The 20,672-nt window shown below is 37.9% G+C and overlaps 1 protein-coding gene across 1 annotated transcript in view; it reads left to right on the top strand.

Moving 5' to 3' along the window:
• The first annotated feature begins 342 nt into the window (after positions 1–342).
• Positions 343–20,672, top strand: part of CHRFAM7A (CHRNA7 (cholinergic receptor, nicotinic, alpha 7, exons 5-10) and FAM7A (family with sequence similarity 7A, exons A-E) fusion) — a 32,214-nt gene continuing 11,884 nt past the window's right edge. Inside the window, exons 1-3 of the mRNA XM_009994527.1 lie at positions 343–401; positions 544–715; positions 17,735–17,779. Coding sequence (XP_009992829.1) covers positions 343–401; positions 544–715; positions 17,735–17,779 — 276 coding nt within the window. The remainder of the gene's footprint in view (positions 402–543; positions 716–17,734; positions 17,780–20,672) is intronic.

Raw genomic sequence — 20,672 nt, 5'->3', positions numbered from 1 at the left:
TAATGCAGTGCCTACCCTCTCTGCCAGGAACCCCACACCCTGCTTTACTGGTAGCTGCATGAACACAGAATGAAGCAGAGTACTTGTCCCAAAGAGTTCTCAGTCTGAAGCAGTCTGAGAGCAGGACTCAGTCTAACCTGTGGCCATTTTTCTCCCATTGTCTTGCTGATGCCCTCCCCCATATCCATGTTCTGCTTTTCTGGTTATAGCTTTCCCAGGACAGGTGTCAAAATACAGGTGCTGTATTTCCTCTTCATCACTTCTTGCCTCTGGGCCAAAGGGTGCATGTGTTGACAAAGCATCATTAGCATTTAAAATTTATCACTCCTGGCCAGCCAAGAAATGATCAAAGAGGGAATCTCCCTTACAGACTCGGACGAAAAGGAAGTGATACATTTGTGGTAAGATTTTTGCTGTAGTAGCTAATGAACTATATTACTGTAGTCCATCACAGTGAAATTACAGTGACATTTTTCTGGGAATGCAGCAGGTAAAATAATAGGTATGTAATATCTGATAGCAGGAAAAGAGTATCTGTCCTAGCTTTACTTATCTATTTATTCCTGTGCTTAAAGAGTCCCTGCAAGGAGAGTTCCAAAGGAAGCTTTATAAAGAACTGCTGAAAAATTACAACCCTCTGGAGCGACCAGTTGCAAATGATTCCCAGCCGCTCACCGTCTATTTCACTCTCAGCCTCATGCAGATCATGGATGTGGTGAGTCTGTAACCTTCTAGGAAAGTATTTCTCTAAAAGGGTAAATTTTCTAAAAGAAGATTACAAGATACTGGAAAGCACAAATAATTTACGACCCAACACCAAACTTAGACTGCCTTTTTAAAGAAGTAAACTTAAAAGTAAAGTTACCTCTTTCTTAGATCTCACGTCAATATTTCCCAACCCTCTTAGAGGTATGAAATATTTAAAGTGAAGCTCAAACTGCAGACTTTGCCTTTTGAATCTTTAACTAAGAGCCAAGAATAAGTGTAGTTGAGGAGTTGGGGGGAGGGATTTGCAAACCCAAAGTTCTTGATTTCTGGTGGTAACTAAAGAACTTCTTATTTTTGGAGATGAGGGGGATGGAGAGAAAGGGGGTGTCCTGGCCAAAATCCAAGTTACATTATTTCTTATCTTACTTTTAAACAAGATGGCTACATTCTATATACTTAAATTTTAGCTGCTCTATTTGCAACCACAGTTGCTTGGTGTATCAATAGATACTCCTGTCCAGTGCTTGGCAGGCTTGTAAAATGTGCCATAGAATCTTTTGAGTTTGAATAAAAGTAATTTAAGCTTCACTCTGTCACAGAGATCAAACTCTACATATAAATAGGTTTAAAGTATTAATTTTTACTGAATTAAAATAGCTATGGCCACTAATAAAGAAGTTAATTACTTATAACTAGTGGTTAACCTCAAAATGCCATTATCTTTCCATCAGATCCTTAAAGTACAAGGCACAACAAAATTTAAAAAAATGAAAGATGGATTATTCCTGACAAATGGCTTGCTTCCTCTTCCCTTACAAGATGCTGAGTGCCAAAATCCAGACACTGTTATGTAGTATCTAAAGGTCAGCACACCACACACAGAACTCTGCAGGTTTAAATACTCATAGTTTCTGTGCACATTTTTGCAAGTTTTAGATTTATTAGACCTCAGGTGAAAATGGGTATGTGTATTAAACAGTGTGGTATTTACTGTTGGCTAATGTGAGAGCACGCAGTCATAGTCAGTGAGCTGTTTCAGTGTCAGTGCCAGTAAAGCCAACAGGCAAAATCTGTCAGCTCTATCCTTAAAGAACAACACAAAAGGAAGAAATTATACTGTGTTAATAAGGGGTATATTAATTTCATTATTAATTTTCTAATTTGATTCCTTTAGAATTTGTCAAGGTAACACTTAAAGAAAGAGGCATTCAAAGGGCAGTGGGGGTCACGAGGACAGAGCAGGTCAGATGAAAGTAAGAGAAGGAAGCTGTACTGAAGAGAATGAAGGACAGCATGGGACAGACAGTGTTTCAAAGGTCAACTGCCTGCAGGTCCCCACCTGGGCTACTGCTGCAGCAATTCTCTCTGGCTCAGATCTTCATGGGTTTCTTGCCATGTACGGCAGGGAATGTGGAGGACAGGGCAGAAATAACCACTCTGTTCTCTTGGCTCTGTATCATTTGTGCTGGCTGGAGTCTCTAGTTGTAGCTATCCATCCTGGGTATCTGGTTTTAATTAGATTTTTATCTTTGGTAGTAATAGGCCAGTATGTTCAGGAAAACCTAGCCAGTCTGCTCAGGGCCTGTTCAAACTGAGCACCTGAACAAAACTCCATATTGTAATTTATCTCGGCAGAACTTGGCACAGTACATGGTACTTGAACTGAATCTTAAACCAGGCTTCAGTAAAAGCATTTCCCAAACATGGACTTAGTTTACAAGTCCTTCTTCTGTACCTCCCTGTTGGGAAACAACCTCCTGCTGCCTACGTGCCTTCTCACAGCTTCTGGAGAAACTTTTGTTTTGCTACAGGACAGCACAGTCCCCTTCAAAGGATTTTTGTACAACTGTATGTACAGGAAACATTTCTCTAGTGCTTGGTTTATTTTGATAACCAGAATAAAAACCCTGATGCTGTGGGGGTTTTTGTAATTTGATTGCTTTTGTTACTGTTAGCACTACACTATATACAATTAATTTCAGAATTATTTCAGAACAGGAGAGCTCAAAAAAGCACTTTGATCCAAAATGAAACAGGGCGGTGAACAGACCAATTTTTTCCCTGGCTTTCAGAAACTGCACTTTTGGTGTCATTCAAGACAAACACATTTGGCCTGAATACGTTAAACTAATACATTTTTAAATATTAACCACTCTGGAAAAGGTTTGTTGTATGGCCAAACCCTTCTAGCGATGATGCAGCTTACAGAAGCCTTCTTTATGTCATAAAAATATATCCTGGATAGAGTAAGCTGAATGCCCATGAGACTTTTTTCCTACTATACCTAATCTATACTATAAAGCTTTCCTTGGTAATTCAAAGAGGTAATAGTCAGGCTCTCTCCTCCTCACACTCCTGACATAGCTGTAACCATGTCCTTGACTACTGTATGAACAGTTGGTTGTGGGAGATACAAATGGCTAAAGGCCAGCAGGCAGTCAGCGTCGAAGAGTTGGTTTCTTCCAGGGTTGTCAAGTTTAATTAAAAAAAAACCATACAAATTGAAGCGCAAAATATCCACAGATCACTAACTGGTCTAGGTATAGTCACTGACTGGTGGTCTTGGCTAATACAGTTCAAAAGGGAGTTTTTGATCCTGTGCCTTTTGAAAAAAATCCCTTCAGCATAAACAATAATAATAATCAGCAGCAGCAGCAGCAAGAAGCCATAGTTTTCATATTGGCAGTTTAGTTACAACTCATTCTGCTTGCTATGAAACTCACTGCGTTGCTTTCTCAGAGATCTGGGATTGACAGGCCAAGAAAGAAACCAACCATGAAGTAAATTAAGCTTCACACTATAAAACAAACAAGTTTTCTTCATTGTCAACAAGAAGCAAATGCTGGTGGGAATGAGCTATTTGTAATAACAATTAGTGGTTTAACAAGCTAGAAACAAACCATGTCACCATGATACTTTCCTGTAGTTTATATATTCACTTTAATGGCTTCTCTGCTGATACAAGCTGTACTGGGAGTTAGACCTATCCAGAGCAGATCTGTCAAATCCCTGCCAGAACAGACTGAGCCAGCTGGATCCTGGCTGCTGCTGTTTCTTACTTGAAATCTCTTCCATTCCACTCTGACTTTGCTGATAGGAAAGGGAAGACAGTACATGAAACCTTTTCCAAATACAGTGGATGCTTCCTACCTTACATTTTTAGTTTAACCCTTTCCTTCTAAAATTAGCAATTATTTCTATCCTATGCTTGCAGATAGGATTTTCTTTCTATCGGTATTGCATATTAATATGCAGGCCTACATATTAATATCAGGACTACATAATGAGGGATTTATAAGTGCTGACAGCCCAAAATTAGTTTAGTCCAGTAGAAAATAGAGTTAATGAACTGTCTAATGAGAACGCAAGCTGGCATAATAAATTATAGGAAGTGTTGCTAAATGGGGAGGGAAAAGATGCACTTTGGGGACACATGAATGAAGAGGAGAGCTAGGAAAGTGAAGGAGTGCTTAGAGAAGTGGGAGTGCATGTAAGACCCCAGAGACAGCAAAGGAATTCGGAAGAAAGGTGGAAGTTAGGTGGAAGAGGATGGGGGGCAAAGTGGAAAGAAATAGGTTTGAAAGGGGCAGATTTTTAAAAAGCTTCTGTGTCAAGAACTTTAAAGAGAGAGATCCGAGGTATCTTTCAGTTCACGTTATTCCTGTATTCCTTAGTAGAAAAGTCACTGCTCATAAACCTTTGCAAACAATCTTGCAATTAAATCATCCAAAAGTGAAAGTAAAGTGGAGACAGCCCACTGGCCAGAAGTGCTCTTCAAGGACACTTGAGTTGCTATAATACCAGAAGATGGAATAAGAGGTTTATTTTGCTTTTTATAGATATTTATTTCAATTTTTTTGAAATGAGAAATGCCAAACAATTTGATGAAATAAATGAAAAAACCTACATCTCTCTGATTTGCTGAAATCTTGTTTCAAAACTTCTTGCAGGAAAACAGTGTCTACTGAATGAGTAGGCTGATGCTAAACATCTCCCTGGATCTGAATCAGAAAATGTTTAGAAATATCTGACTTGAAAAAACTAAGCAAAGTTTAAGAATAAGCACAAAATGTTCACTGTCAAAATGGTGAATTTAGTTACATCATGAGATTCCCCAGGAATCTCTCTTTCAATTTCATTTCACCTGGAAGCCAGAATAAGTAATATTTTCATTAAACTTGCAGATGACATAATTATGAGAGGGGCTTAAAGAATTCTGAGAGCAAAACTAGAATTTAACATTATGTTGTTAAAGGACTCGTTTGACCCAATTTGATGCATGTTTTTTTCAAAGCCTGAATTACATTAAATTTTGGGTACAGTATTTTAAGAACTATTTGGATGCACTGGAAATAATGCACCCACTGGATGCTTTAGTTGAATGAGTTTGATTTTATGCCTAAGTGCTTTTTTTAAACTGGAACCAAAGACAGGTTAGTACTGCCTCTGTGTGAGGACAGGTAATTATATTTTTTTTTATCATTCCATCAACTATAACTGATGTCCAGTCCAGACTATCCCTGTGGTAGATGATATGTAAAGACAGCTGAAAATATAATTTTTGTTCCAAAAACTTTTACAAATTAATTATGTTTTGATAGACTAGATTATTTTAACATCAGAATTGTTGATATCATAACTATTAAAGTATCCAAAACAGTGTTAAAATGCTGAAGTTAAGACTAGAAGAATTATTGCATTGGGATATGCATCAGAAATGGCTTTCTGATAGTGATTTTTGTTAATATGTCTTCTTAGATTTTTCTAAGAAGGTTCAACAATTTTACTCTGCAACTGTTGAAAACATTACTGTGTTCTGGGGCTTTCTGGTATGAATCTAGAACTTTATATGTGGACCACAAAACACCATTTGTGAGTCTCCTAAGCTGATCTCCACACTGCTGGCCACCTGTTCCCAACCCAGGGGCTTGCACCAGTCCCCCTGGGACTGAACTGGCTGGGCCTATTTTTTGAGTAGTTATTTTTCTAGATGACCTGTACTTAGTTTGTATTTAGATTAGCTTAAGCTGCTCACAAACCTCTACCCATGGTTCTTTGTTTAAAATCTGACACATACTTAGCAAAATCCCAAGCCAATTCCATCTCTATCTGACCCTCTTTGCTAGAAATGGGGAAAATGCTGGATCAATACTATCTTAGCTTGTGAATTCTGTAGCAAGACTTGCAGAGACAAACATTTTGGTGGGTATGAAAGTGTCCATTTTGGTCAACTCTGATCATAAATTATTTTATTTTCTTTCTAATAGGAGAATAATAAATATTTAATAATTTCAGTTGCATTTAGTCATTCACCTATGTGCATATTCAAGTTCTTACTCCTGATGTGTAACATCATCTGGACAGGAATCTTGCATGGTTCCTCTAGACATTTGCTAGCTAATTAAATAATTTACTGCAGAATGATTTTTGCATATTTTCCAGTTTCTCCTGTTCCTTTCTTTTTTTTAAATTTCTAGTTAAGAAAAAGAAAAGTGCTGAATAGTTGTTTGAATGCAGTGAGCAGCAGCAGAATCTCAAGAGAAATCCTGTTTCTTTAGGCTATCCAACTCACTTGTGCAGACCAAAGGAAGTATGAAACCATGCAAACTTTTTTATGTTTATCTGAACTCAGTCAAAGTTTGCTCATCCTACATTGCCCTTGGTTACTTGTATGACTTGACAAAAGCCTTGGATATATAAAGCTTTGTTTCATTTTACACAGTCTAAGTTACACAGTTAACTTCAATGACTTACATACAGTGCTTAGCAAAGCCTCTGCAACTCACTATTTGCAACCAAATACTCTGGACCCACTGGGCAAGACAGTAATGTGAAATACTCTTAAATTTTAAAAAAGAAAAATATGCTGTCATTCAAAGGAGCAGAACAGCTTCTGTAAAGAAACAGATTATAAAACAAACATCACCCCTGCCAAAAAAAACCCCCAACAAACACCCAAATAATATGTTTATATCTGGAAAGACAAGTAAAACAATCAAATCCAGAGGCTTGTTGTAGAATGGTGCTAAAGAAGTTCCTAAGCTGTTTATCAAACCTCAGCAGCCTCTTGGCAAACAATGGTTGTGGCAGAAGCCTCAAATCTGCATTATTATTTTAATTTTTAGCATTCATTTGTGTACATTAGAAAAAGTCTCTCCAAGCTTTATTTTCCTCTCACTTAGCTGCTTGATCTTTATTCCCTCCAAGCTAAACGGAGAACTATTTTCACTTTCATCTTGCAGGCATTTCCATTCTACCATGATTTATTCCTGAGAGTTTAGAAAACTGGAACAGTGCTGGAATATGCTTTCTGGTATTTTTGTTAGTTTAATATCTGTAAAAGTTACTGGATTTGAACAGAAACCAGAGTATTCTGCTACCCCATGAAATACAAGAAATAGATAATTTCAAATAACCATCTAAAATATTCTAATAATCGATCTATTTAAACAAGCAAACAACACCTCTACCTTACTGTGGTGAGCATAGCAGGTTACCAGAGGTGGTTTATAATTTTTAAATGGCTTTCCTGATGGGCTGTGGCTCCTGAACAAGGGCGTAGGTGGTGGTGTGTTTCTGTTCTCTGTTTCATTTGAGGGCTGTATTCTCAGATCTGTGCAGATACAGTGCCTGCTTTCCTCTCAGAAAAGCACACACTAAAAAGTTTTCAGTAATTTACAAATGGAATAGTGCTGACAGCAGTTGAACAAAGTATTGCCAATGGATTCCAAGCAAATGCTTTTCTATCTACGAACACCATATTAACATAGAAACATTCAGATGTTAATTACTTCAAATTTAGATGATACCAAGTTGAATTCTTCAGTTTCCCCATAACTCCTCACCACGTTTGCCTGAATGGACTACTAAACAATCCAACTGTTCCCAGTCTAAATATATCTGTGAGTTACAAAAAAGGCAAAGAAAAAAAAGGAAGATCTCACAATGGGTTGGCAGCAGGGAGCACATATGTACAAACACTTATATAGAAAAAGAAATCTTTTAAAGTTCAATTACTTAAATAATTTATTTTTAATGTGCTAACTATTTTTAATTTTTAATTCATTAAAAATTAAAAGAATTATTTTCCAAGAATAACCAGAAGAAGTCTGAAGTAAATTTATGGTCAGATTTAACCTTCATCTGTGCTTCTATGTCTATGCCTGTTATCTGAAACTGGAATTTGATTTGTAAAAGGAAAGGCTGTTAACAGTGGCCTCAGCAACAGCCAACTGGAAAGTGTGAAAAGCATGGGATGAAGCTACAAGAATATGATATTTATCCAGTTCCTTTTCTATAAAATCCTCTTGTAGTGATGTGAAGCTGTATTTGCATAGCCTGTTATCCCATCTCGATATTGCTTCTATGATCCTCATAATGGAGTAGCCTGAAAGGAAGACAGTTGGTAACTACATGCAGAGCTGGGGGACCCAACACATGTTTAATTATACAGCACTACTATCCTGGACTTGTTTTTTGTGTTCATCCCTGAGTACTATATTTCTGTGGCTGGCATCTCCATAATTACTCTCAAGAACTACACAGTTGTATCAGTTAAGTATTTGAGAGGAAAGAAGGAGGCCTTTTATTCACTACCACCAATGCCATGAAATGCAAGACTGAAGACCAAAAAAATAATGAGCACTGGAAGGTTGACAGAACCAGTCACTGAACTCAAGAAATTAAAATTAGCATTTTTTTCTGGATTTTGGAGTGTTCACTCCATCTCTGACTCCACCAGACAGAAGTACAGAAGTGCTCTGTTCACAGGAGAGTTTGCCCTTTTGTGTTGCAGAAAACAGCAGCCTGAAGGGTTCTGTAGGTGGTCTGACATTTCAATCATGACTCTTGTTGCATTTGTGAGGAGACACACAGTTGATTTTCAACAATATATTCCTCTCAGCCAAGCTCCGTTTCTCAGTACCTTTGTCAGAGATTCTTTACAGGCATTAAAGAGAAGTGGGGACCATATTAATTTTTAGGGAAAGTTGAAAATGAAGAACATGTAAAAGAGGACTCAAACCTCTCCCTCAGAGGATGTAAAGAATAACTAGAATTTCTGTTATACTGATTCATCTTCTCTTCCTGAGTTACTAAGGTGTCTTTGTAATACATCTGTGCTGTATCCTAGATTGAATGGAAACCCAAGACATCAAGGATAATGGATTATCTCACATATCATAGGAATTTTGGAGCTACTCCTTCTTGCTTAATTTGCCTATGCTTGGAAAGATAGAGATAAGATAGAACAGTTACAAAGACTGTCTGGGATGAGTAATGGTACTTTGCTAACTGATCCTGTGAAGCCAGCTCTAACTATGTCCATTTGTAGTGGACAGAACTATTCCTTGTGGTTGTGTCCTAGTCAGATGCCTCTATCTCTGCAGCTCTCATGTTCCTCAACAGTTATGCAGTTTCAGCATGTGAACTGATGCTAAACCATGGAAAACGTGCTTTGGTCAGGTGTGGAAATTTCTGCTGCTGATACTCGAAAAATGAAAAAATGCCAGCAGCAGGTGCTGTAGCTGTGTGCTCTGATCACACAAAGGGAGAGGAAGAGACAGCGCCTTGTGTTCAGCTCCTTGTTCTCCCATAATTTTCTCTTGTCTCCTTGAAGAAATCACCTGCTTTCGTCCCACTTTAGCTTGCAAAATGTACATGCTATAACAGTATTTCCATATGACATATTGAGAAAGGCTAAATAAAAAGTCAAATATGTCTTAAAGGTGATTAACAAGAATAAAAATAGAGTCAAATCCTTTGATATAATGCTGTCCTGGGATTACACCTGGGTGTAACAACCTGACCTTTCAACTTCTACATTTTGCATCTAACCTCTAGGAAAATAAATCAACTTTCAAAGTGCTGATTCCCTCTTGTTTTAATGCTGTCTAAGGAGTGGGCTACAAGGGCTCTATTATTCCATTTTAGCCTGTCGAACGGTTGGTAGTTCCCAGATCTCAGCATGTGTTCAGAGCTGGGATGCCTATGTGTGTCAGACTGACAGTGATAATCAGCACCTAGAGCCAGTATTTAATACTAAGTCAGGGTTCAGACCTCTCAATGGAAGACTACCATGGAATATAATGGAATCAAGAATGATTTGGAAATAAAGCAACAGAACACAGTTATTAGTTTGCCCTCTTGTGATGTATGTAACTGCACTTTATAATCTATGCTATATTTAATAATTCAACTGAAGCCTGCAATGAATCACAGGAATTAATAAGATAAATTGAAAAAATGCAACCTCCCCCTCTTGCTCTTCAAAAGAATATTTTTTTCACATAAGATATGTGAAAGTACGTTATTAGCTATGCTGTACTCTGTTTATTTCATATGCCTGCTCCTGGCTTGTCTTCTCAAAGATGAATGAGTTCAAATCAAATGCAATCTCTTGTTAACAATGATGTACCAAAACAACAACAAAAAAAGACTGCTATTACAATTATGTCCCCATGGTAACAGAAATGGTACACCATGAGGCTCTTAAATATATAATCTCTGCTTCTTCTCTGTGAAACTCAATGAAAATACATCTCAAGCCCACTGCCAGGACAAAGCCCTGTTACAGTCAATGGCAAGCATGACTATCATACCTTGTCAGAGTGTACATGGAACAGAAACACATTCCCATATTTTTGGGAGGCTTCTTGCACAAATACTCTGCCCAGAGTTAAAATAGCTCTTCTATGCTTTCTCCAGCAGCTTTTCTGCTGTGAAGATTTGCATCCATCTGGGAAGTTCAGTGTATGTTTTCAGCAAACTCGTCCTTTCTTTTAAAGCAAGATAAAAGTAGCTGGGGAGAGAGCAAATGCTTCTTGCAAAAGCATGTGAGGTTAGTTGGTGTGGAGAAACAAAGGGAGTTTTTCAGACTTGCAAAACAGAGCACTCATGACACAATTAATAAACAAGCAACTTCATAGCTGTACTGAAATCTGTAATGCTATGTAATACTGTGCAGCAGTACTGTATTAATTTGACACTGTTGCGTTGTTATTTGTAGCTAGGCACCACTTTCCATGTGTTTAATCTGCTGAATATAATGTGCTTGTAGATTAGGAGAAAGATTTAAAAGTCATTTTTTAAAAGGCCTTTGTAGATGTTCTACTGATTTAATCACATTTATAATAATTAGCTTAAAAAAACCCAACCCAACATGGTAAGTAGTCTGAATAGTTTTGCATGTTCCTGATGGAAGGAACACACAAATGGTGTGACAGGAAAATGCTATACAAATCCTAAGTATCATATGCTAAAGGAGTAACACCCAGAAGTTAGGCCCAGCACAGCATGGCTGGCCAGCTTCAAGTGCTGCTGGCGCTGCTTTACTCCATAGCCCAGTTAATACAGAAAATGGCATTACTCATATATACATAAGCCAGCCTGGATGTGTGCATTTCAAAGGAAGATGACAGAAGTAGATACTGCTTTGAAATAAATCTTCTGTAACTTAAACTTTAAACATTACACTCTAATTAAGTAAATATTTATGAAAATAGGTCGTATTTTGAAGGTGAGAAGCTGCAGAGAATTGAAGGAATAGCAAGATGAGTTCTTGGCTGTCACAGAACACTATCTGCTAAAGAGAGGCATCTTGAGCCAGAATGTTTGCATTTCCCAGCATTATTTCTACTAAGTGTGGCCCCCCTCTATTTTGTTAATGAGATAGTTCTAGTAAATGTAGTCAGACAGAGGAATCACTGAATGTAGGTCATGGTTCAAAAACAAAACAAGAACAGTAAATAAATAGAATAAGAGTGCAACATCAGATTTTAATCCCACCTGTCTCATGCAGGATTACTGGATTAGCAGTGGCCCTCTCCTACAAATATTTATAAACTTGTTTATAAAATTGGACCAATATATACAATAGGTTTTCTTTTAAAATGTAACTTTAGTAATTACTCACATTTGGTTTGCCTTAAGATTTTAATTCCTTTATTTAAAATAAAAGCAAAAAAAAAGCTACAAGAAGCTAAATCAAAGATCAAGAAGCACACAAAGCAAAGAAGAAATTTTCAGGCTGGATCTCAGAGATTTAACTGCAAAGCTTATCTTAATGCTACAGGAGATATTTAGCTAAATCCCAAGCACAGCTGCAACACCTTATCCCTAAAGGTCTGAAAGAACCTGAGGAGAGACTCAAAATTGGAAAGTGAGAAAGACACCGTCAGGTATCACCCTTGCAGTGAAGATACCTTGGGACTGAATTTGGCTTTGAAGTGGAATGTGGAAAAGAAGAAAGGGTGATGTTCTGAATAACTTTCAGCTTTCACTAAGGTCACTAGAAGCCTGGGGTGGCTGAGTAAAAAATAATGAAGACAACCTTCAGGAGGCTTTTAGCACCAACAGAATCCAGGCAAAGTAGCAACTGATGTAAAGGGAGCTGGCCTAAGGCAAGCACAAGGCCAGGGCTAAATCATGCAGAACTGGCATGCTGTGCTGACTGTGTAGTAAATACACACTATCATAAACTCTATTTAAACTGTTTGCAACAGGTGCTGTAATTTTGAAGGAACCTTGCTTCCCAGCAAGATTAAGTCATAGATGTCAGAGCTCTATTTTTATATAAAAATCTTACTGATGTAGCAAAAGTCAGAACACCAAATATAAATGTGTGTTGAAGTTTGAAGTGGACTTTAGAAAAACACAGTGAAATGGTGAAAATTTGTATTTTCCACTTCTGACATTTATTGAATAATTTTGCACTTTTTGCATCTACTTTCAAGAAATCAGAAACACTCTGTGGCCTGTTCCTGGTGTTAAGCTGGAGATCACAGAATATTCTTAATATTATTTACGCATTGGTAATGCCTGTTTATACATAATCTTCTGCAAAATTGGAAATACATGGTGTTAGCTGAGTCAAAAACATTTTACTCTGATAAAAAGGTGTATTGCTGACTACTGGAGAAGTAAAAGGTAATAGCACTAATCTATTCCTTTTGTGGAAAAAGGGAAGTCAGGTGAGGAAGAGGCATCAGGAGTTCAGATCTCTTTCATCTCATATATCCTGTACACTGCCTTTGTCTTTATGTTGCCTAAAAAACCTGTTTCACATTGCTAACTATATGTGTAGCTTTTTATTCCTATGCAAAACCCCCACACATTCCTTCATTCCACCTAAATTTGCTTTTTAATTAATCTTGCCTTTTGGCAGGTGCAATGTAGGTGATGCCTTAGGCTTCAGGGCTAATGAATGTGCAGCTATCATGAGGCAGGTGTCTCTGCATCCTCTACCACATTCTTCAAGATCAAGACTTGCTGCAGCTATAGCCCCTACATACGGGGGCTACTACAGGGTAGTCCTTGGCAAGCAGCTGTAGTTTTCACTTCAGTGTCCTTGCAGAAGCATCAGGCTGTTTTTTTCAAGGTTTTCGTCCTCACCCTGAGGATAGCAAAATTCAGTTTTGCCTGCACTATTAAGAAGTTTTGAGTCACCCTTAATACAAAAGTTTACTATTAACCTTGGCACGTGGGGAGAGGCTAATTGCAGTGGTCCCCCATGTTGACTTAGAGTTACAAAGAATATGAGGTCACTATGGTGTTTCCAGATGGGCTCCAGGTGTGTGAAGCTGGACCAGGAGACAATGAGTTAAGAGCTAATAGACTGATTAACATACTGGTTTCAGAAGGATGACATTCAAGCAAACAAAAGTAAAAATCTACATAGGGAATGCCCTACCTGTGTCTCACCGGCTGTCAGCCCATTTTTAACTTCAAACTACAATTATTAACTTCAGGCTTGCTATGAGGTCCCAATCAGGAACCTAGCATTATTGCTATAACAAGAGATGTCTTAAAATGTTTCTACAAACTCTTTTATTAGGTTCCTAGCAACTGAAGCCCAGTTCAAAGAGGCATTACTTTTTCTGTAATTTAGCTGAGATTCAACCACATTCAAAAAAAAAAAAAAAAAGAATCTGGATTTGAAGTGCAAGAATTACATCTGATAGATTTAAGTCAGGACATCACTTTATGCAACTCTTCTAGGAAGTATGTGTTTCCCACTAAGTGCTGCACATCCCTGTCTGCCCTGCCAATCTACAGGCATACATGCTTATTTTACTTCTTTTTCCCCATGTTTTTTGCTGCATAGCTTTTCTAGTGTGGATACTGGATATGCTGACATCCCATCGAAAATCAGCAGATAATCTGCCTTACAAAGTCTGTAATGTCCAGTCTAGTGCCCTTCACAAAGCACTGTCAAATGTTCATCTCATGTTGAACACAGAGTTAAAGAAGGATAATGTAAGAATCTGATACTGTGTTTCCAGAGATGATTGGTCTGACAGATTGTTTAAATTGAAAAGACAAACAAAACCAGTGACACGAACGTGGAGAATTAAGACGGTGCGATTCCCATCAAAACTTCCAGAAATTCTTACCTCTACCTTCAAAAATGACTAAAGGACCATTCACATCTTCCTGATGTCAGCTACTTTTCCTTCATTAGCTACGCTGCCATAAGAAATGTGATGGACAGTCCAGTAGCAATTTACTCTCTGCCCTCACAGACCATGACTATAGTTATGAATCAAGCAGACCAAAGTGGCCTCTCACCCACCTCCCACTGCGTGAATGGAACCAAACTCTTCATTAGCTGCACTACTTGGCCAGCACTGTCTGAACAGCAAGTAACCTAAAGTAGCTGGTACAAGCAAACCCTACACCAATCCAGCCAACATGATATAGCTTCTGGTCTCATTCTCTGACTAATTTTCCAAGCTTCTCAGAAGATACTGTTAAGTCCTTTTTCTTTGCTCCTTAATAGTTTAAGGTGTTTGCAATGTGAGCTGCCTTCCCTTTGTGTTCAGCACTTTTCTGAATGTGTTTACAAAATACTGAAAAGTGAAAAAACAGGTGAAGTTCTGCAAAGCATTTCAAGCCCATCCATCATTTTATGGGGAAGTACTGCATGATTCTGATGAAAAAGTGTTACAGCAGTTTGCTGTAAAGCTTTTGAAACAGTGAAGAGCTGAGAGAAACACTGCAGGATGTCTTCTGCCCCACCTCTCACCAGCTTCACTTGGGACCATGGAGAAGGACAAGCCCTCTAAAATCAGAACCTTTCCTGTAGTGAGTCAATCCCATAATGACTAAAACATTGGAAACCATTTGCTCCAACAAACACTATAAAAAACCTACAACTATAAACCAAGACTCAGCATGCGGCAAAGTTTTTCTAGCTCAGGAGCAATGATGGGATTTACAATTCAGACAATGATGTAACCTTAAATATAGTGATCCAAGTGGGAGTTATTTTGTTCAAATATACTGTTTTAGGCTCTAAATGCTTAAAGTAAGAAAAGAAACAGCAGGAAAACAGCATGGTCCATCTTCACTGAGACTAACACTGTACAAGTGACTTTTGAGTTAATACTCTCAGGATACCCTCTTTGAGTTAGGTTTGTGTGAAAGATCAGACCTCAGAATAACTCTTGGCTTTCAGAATATGTCTGCAGACTCTCCTGCGGGCATCCTGTGGTGGCTGTGCCATGTGCCTACTCTGCCTGGCAGAGTGGCAGGCAGCTGAGTCATTCTGCCAGCAGCACAGCTGGATTAAAACTCTCCCGTTCCCCTCAGCTCTGCTGGTTTGACTTCTCATTGATGGTTCCAGCCTGATTCTATGATTTGTGCTTGTTGATAGTAGAGCTTCTTTCTGGTACTCCTAAAATAGTTCATCTGACTATGCTGTGGGCTCAGGGCTTTAAAATAAATCCCCATGGTCTATCATTAGCTTAAGCATCAGCAGCACTCCAGCTTTTGTAAAATATTTTTCTGCTACTGAAAAGGGGATTTTTGAAACAGCACTGTCTAAGGCTGGGACATTTATGTGTAGAAAGAGATCACACTGGGAATGTGAGTTTAACTCAGAATTTAACCACACAGGAGTACATGCCATTCAGCTAAGTCAGGAAACAACATAATGGCTCTGAATTACTCTGCACCTTTGAGTGGTCAGTTATGCCTGTGCAAAGCAGCACAACTACTCTCTGCCCTGCAGAGAAACCACACAGCAATGGTGCTCTCAGCTTCGCTCAAACACAACAGATGGGACATTGCGTTAGAGGAACTTGTGTTCATATGGCACACAGAGCTTAGAGAAAAAGCTGTCAAATTAATGATAAGTTATCATTGGTGGTATTTACATCTGACCTAAAAATGGCTATGAGGAATAGAAACATATATAGGTTTTTCATGTCCTTAATTTGCAGCCCTTGTCTATAGACTTCAGTCCATGGTAATATGAGTGATCTCTTAAGGATTGTTTCTTCATTCATGAATTAAAGATCCCAGGTAAACTAGTTTTCTTGTGCTTTTATACTATAAGCAGGTTTTGAGAGAGGCACCAAACTAATTTTTATATGGCTAGAGAATAACAACTGCTATTGCAAATTACTGCTTTCTCTGGCTGCCACCTTTAGAGATGCTTTCAGCATCCTAATTCAATGCAGCTTAACAAAGTACTCCTGAAACAAAAAGGCTAGAGAGACCTGTTTCCCCATAATGCCATTTAAATGAGTTGTTCACTTGAGATAGTTTTGAAAAGTAAGGTTCATGGAAGGGATGAAGCAGAAAATAGAGGAAAAGTGCTGAACCACTACCTGTGTGTTCTGTGCTTCCTTATACTTTCCTATTTTACTTTTCATTTTACAGGATGGTAGGAAGGTGCAGACTTTATTCATACACAATACCAATCTTTACCTAAAACCTTTTCATTTGTCTGTATGTTGTATGTTTAATAGTGATTATACATGACCTAGTAACACTGGTATACTGATGCTGCTCTTCATAAGGCTTCATTTGCTTTACAAATACCATTGTCCCTTGCACTATATTTGATTTTACGTGCTGTGCAACTTTTTACTATTGTGCTGCTCTAAAATGGCTTCAATGAAAGGTCTCTCAGGACACCCCTGTTCAGTTAGAAGTCCACCAAACAACAACAAAAGAGTAAGGAGTATTGGCCTTTAGTAAAGAGTAGAATCAAAAAAAGAAATATTTTTTTGTATGAAATTATTAAACTTTTTTTAAAAAAGTTGAGCTTTTAGGAACAGTATTTCAGTTCAAGAGTGACAGGTTTAAGTTCAGAAGTCTGTATGTACGAGCAACTCTGACAGTTGCTGCTGTACAAGTGACTGAAACTTGCTATGATACATCCTTAGACTGCAGATGAAACTTTGACTGGTGCTGGTACAGGGATTGTGTACTCAGTTCAGAGAACATGTAATACTGACAGTAAAGATAGTATTTTCCATTAACTTCACACAATCCAGGTGGATACTGATACAGTAGCTCCACAGAATTAAGGTCACCCACATTTTCCTGGGTCTGAGGAGTGAAGAATTAAGCTCTTAATTAACTGCAGGAGTAAGATGCCTATTGTGTCACCTGAAGTTACATCAAGCAGTCACAGGAGGCAGGGAGGAAGGTCTTCAAATTGGAACTCTTCCCAGACAGAATAATAATATTCTGCTCTGATGACTGTTTACTGATAATGCTGACCAACACTTTTTGCATAGTTCCACTGATATCAGTGGTGCTACTTGCTTGTTAAGAAGCTGCTCAGTACAGCCTCAGCACACATAATCTGAGCTCAGTCACACTTTTATTGTTCAATAACTTCTTCTACTACCTGCCTGCATCTGCTGTGTAAGGTTAATTAGTGAGAGGGCTGCTCGTAGTGAAGGTGAAACAAGCAACCCCTACTGTAATCTGCTTTGCCTTTTGAGATCCTTTATTAAAGGAGGAGCCCCAGGGAAGAGTCTGGCAGAAGGACACCCTCAGGAAACAATAGGTTCGACTGTGGTAGTATGAAAGATATTAAAAAGTACCTGTGAAAACTTCTGTTGCAATAAGTTCAAGACACTGATTCCCTTTGCTACCCTAACCCTAACCTTAGCACCTGGCTATTTGGCTATTTCATAATAATCAAATATATTTACTGGTGTTGTTTTAACTATATGGTACTAAGCTGTGGTTTGTTTTTTCTTCTTACTCCCTTTCTCCTTTTTCCTAGGATGAAAAAAATCAAGTATTAACAACAAATATCTGGCTACAAATGGTGAGTTTTGAAACAAAGTATGTGTTTTTCCCCTTTGATCTTTTAGTGTATTCTGGCAAGGGGGTTGAATTTTAGGAAACTTTCAAGCGTCTGTTCTATACTTGCTACATAGTAGACGAAGTTGAACTAACTGGAAAATTGTTAGGCTGAGATTTAAATCTTGATATTGTTTCAGGTATTTCTGAAAACTTGTAAGAATTTGAGTCACTACATATACGTTAGTTACCAACTCACTCTACTCTTGATCATCGTAAGATACTGCTGTCTTAAGATTCCCAGGCAGTGTAAGTGCCTTATCACCCATTCCAACAAATCCATTATGCTGTGGTAAATTATTTGAAAGATGATTATACATGGAAGTTTCATCTGTAATCACCGTTCTGATCAGCACTCTAAAAATTGGCCAATGGTTCTTCTGATACAGGGAAAAAATTGTTCTAAAGAGGCTCATTATCTCCTGAGAGCTGCTGCCACTCTCCTAACTTAATATCTCTGTCATCCTACTTGCTTTGCCGTCTACCTGCATAAGAAATTGTAAGAGGATTTTAATTAAAATGGCCATACTATTCCCATGTTGTTCAAATTGTTGTTTAAACATAGATCATCATCAGAAGTTAATTATGAACATGAGAGATTTTTTTATGCCACTTCTCCAAATTTTGTATCTGTTAAATGACTAAAATGCATGTTGGAACATCAGTTCAGTTACTTGATGTTCAGCTGGGAACAGTCTACTTTTTCTGGCTTCCCAGTTTGTTTTGCCCTCGTAGGGTGTTCACTTTTCAAATAATACCTTTATTTTATTTTTTGTTGCAATGTTTAATTCTTATAGTTGACACACAACTTCGCATCCTCTCCTACTAGTTAACCATAACTATTGCTACCACTAGATACCACAGCAGAGAACTTTGCCCCCATTAACTCATTGCAGGCATTGCTGGGCAGGAGTAAGTTTCACTCTCTTTTTAATAAATGGAACAGATAATAGACCATTTGAGAACTTTGTGGGATTATTTCAAATTTATTTTCTCTTTAAGGTTAACTAGTGAGAGAGTTGCTTCTAAGCAAAGAAGCCCACACTGATTTATTCTGACTTGGTTATTCTTTTGCATTAGTTTAATACTAAAAGTTAAGAATTAACAAGATGCTTCCTTACCATGCTACTACTGTGGGCTCATAATGCTTCCACAAAACATTTCTACCATAAGTTTGTGCTTTACAAAGATGGGATGCTACAGGGAGCTTTCTCTGTACTATAGCAGCTAGACTGAGAATTTGCCATTGGTTTAATTCCCATCTGTATTATGGAAACTGAATTGTTTGGGTTAAGTCAAGGTTTACAGACCAGTTGTATTATTCAAGGTGAGCATGTTGCTACCACAGACACTTTACACTTTTCAGTGTCTTCAGCAGTTCATTCAGTTTAAAGGTATTCTTTTTTATTTTATTGTAACAGTTTTTTATAGAGTACTTCTCTTGCACTGTGGTAGGCCTTAGGAAACATACAAAAGACTGTCTTGGTGACCTACAAAGGGTATCATGGTTATTCCATTTATTCACAAAGAAAAGTTGGTATGGAAGAAAGAGTCAACTCATGTTATTTTACAGGCTTTTACAAGCTGTCAAATATAGTACATTTTTGGCTTTGAGCTACAATGACAATAGTTGCTATGATTTCTTACCAGGAAAACAGATGACAATTCATACTCAAGAAACTATCCTTATTTTCCTTCTCTTTTATCCCACAGCATCCTAATAATTTTCAAGATTTGTTTTCTTTTCCCCCTAAAGAAATTCCTGATTCTTTTATATATTTTATTATTTCTTTTGATTTATTTACCTTAGCATGTACTGTATGTGCAGCATGTTAAGACTGCAATGAGCAGATCACTTGCTACAAAAACTGTAGCCACTCTTCATGGCCTGTGCAAAGATTTAAAAAAGTAAGTTTGTGTATTAACTGTCTATTAATGATATATGAGATCAATTCAAAGCACATTTAAGGCCAGCAATACATAATTTTATTATGCTAAATAGTCTGAAGGAAGTTTTTCCCTAATTTTCTTTCTCTCTTCTACCTTTATTGATATATATGCATGTATAATCAGAGTTGTGTCATAAATATATTTTATCTAGCCATCACTGAAATACTTAAAAATAACCCAAAAAAACCAACAAAAAACCTAACCGGGGAAAAAGGGAAATATAAATTTAGTATTCATACATGTGGACTTTTTGATCCTGACCACTGTCTCTATGGAATACTGTTCAGTAACAAAATCTGGAACTAGATCTAAGTTATAGCAGAAGCCTCGCCTAGTCGCACAGATTAATACTAACTCAAGTACCCTGAGCAGTTTGCTATTCTAATCTGCATCTAATGTACTTCAGCTACAGTGAAGATGGTAGCTCTAAAGTTAAAACAAAATGAGGCAGCTCTTCTCCAGCTGGATGGGTAGGCACTTTGTAGACACAGCCAAACAGGGCAACCGTACAATCTACTTAACACTATCTCTAATACAGACTTGAATAGTAAGTTCTCTGTCACCCTTTGACTGTCTTCATACAGTGTCATCCTGTGCTACATTGTATCAACTGTGATAACTCCTAAAAGAAGTTAGAAAAATAAATCATTGGATATATTGATATAAATTATTGTAATGCAATTCAGATGTTGGTTTGACTGGGACAGACTCCCTGCCTGTCCTGGCAGTGAAGACCAGGTTGAAAGGAGCACAGCTAGCCCCCAGGGCAGATGCCCCCAGGAAGAAAGCTGGTAGGGCAGTGCTGTGCTGCTGGGCATCTGCCCCCATTGCTGCCCAGCTTAAGGGCACTGGAGTTGCTAAGACCTTCTATGCTTGTGTTAATCATTCTGCCATTTCAGTTGGTTTTC

This window comes from Chaetura pelagica, unplaced genomic scaffold (assembly GCF_000747805.2).
Source record: "Chaetura pelagica isolate M959 unplaced genomic scaffold, ChaPel_1.0 scaffold222, whole genome shotgun sequence".
NCBI lineage: Eukaryota > Metazoa > Chordata > Aves > Apodiformes > Apodidae > Chaetura > Chaetura pelagica.
Note: the sequence above shows the minus strand (reverse complement) of the source record. Positions and strands in the feature narration are given on the sequence as shown.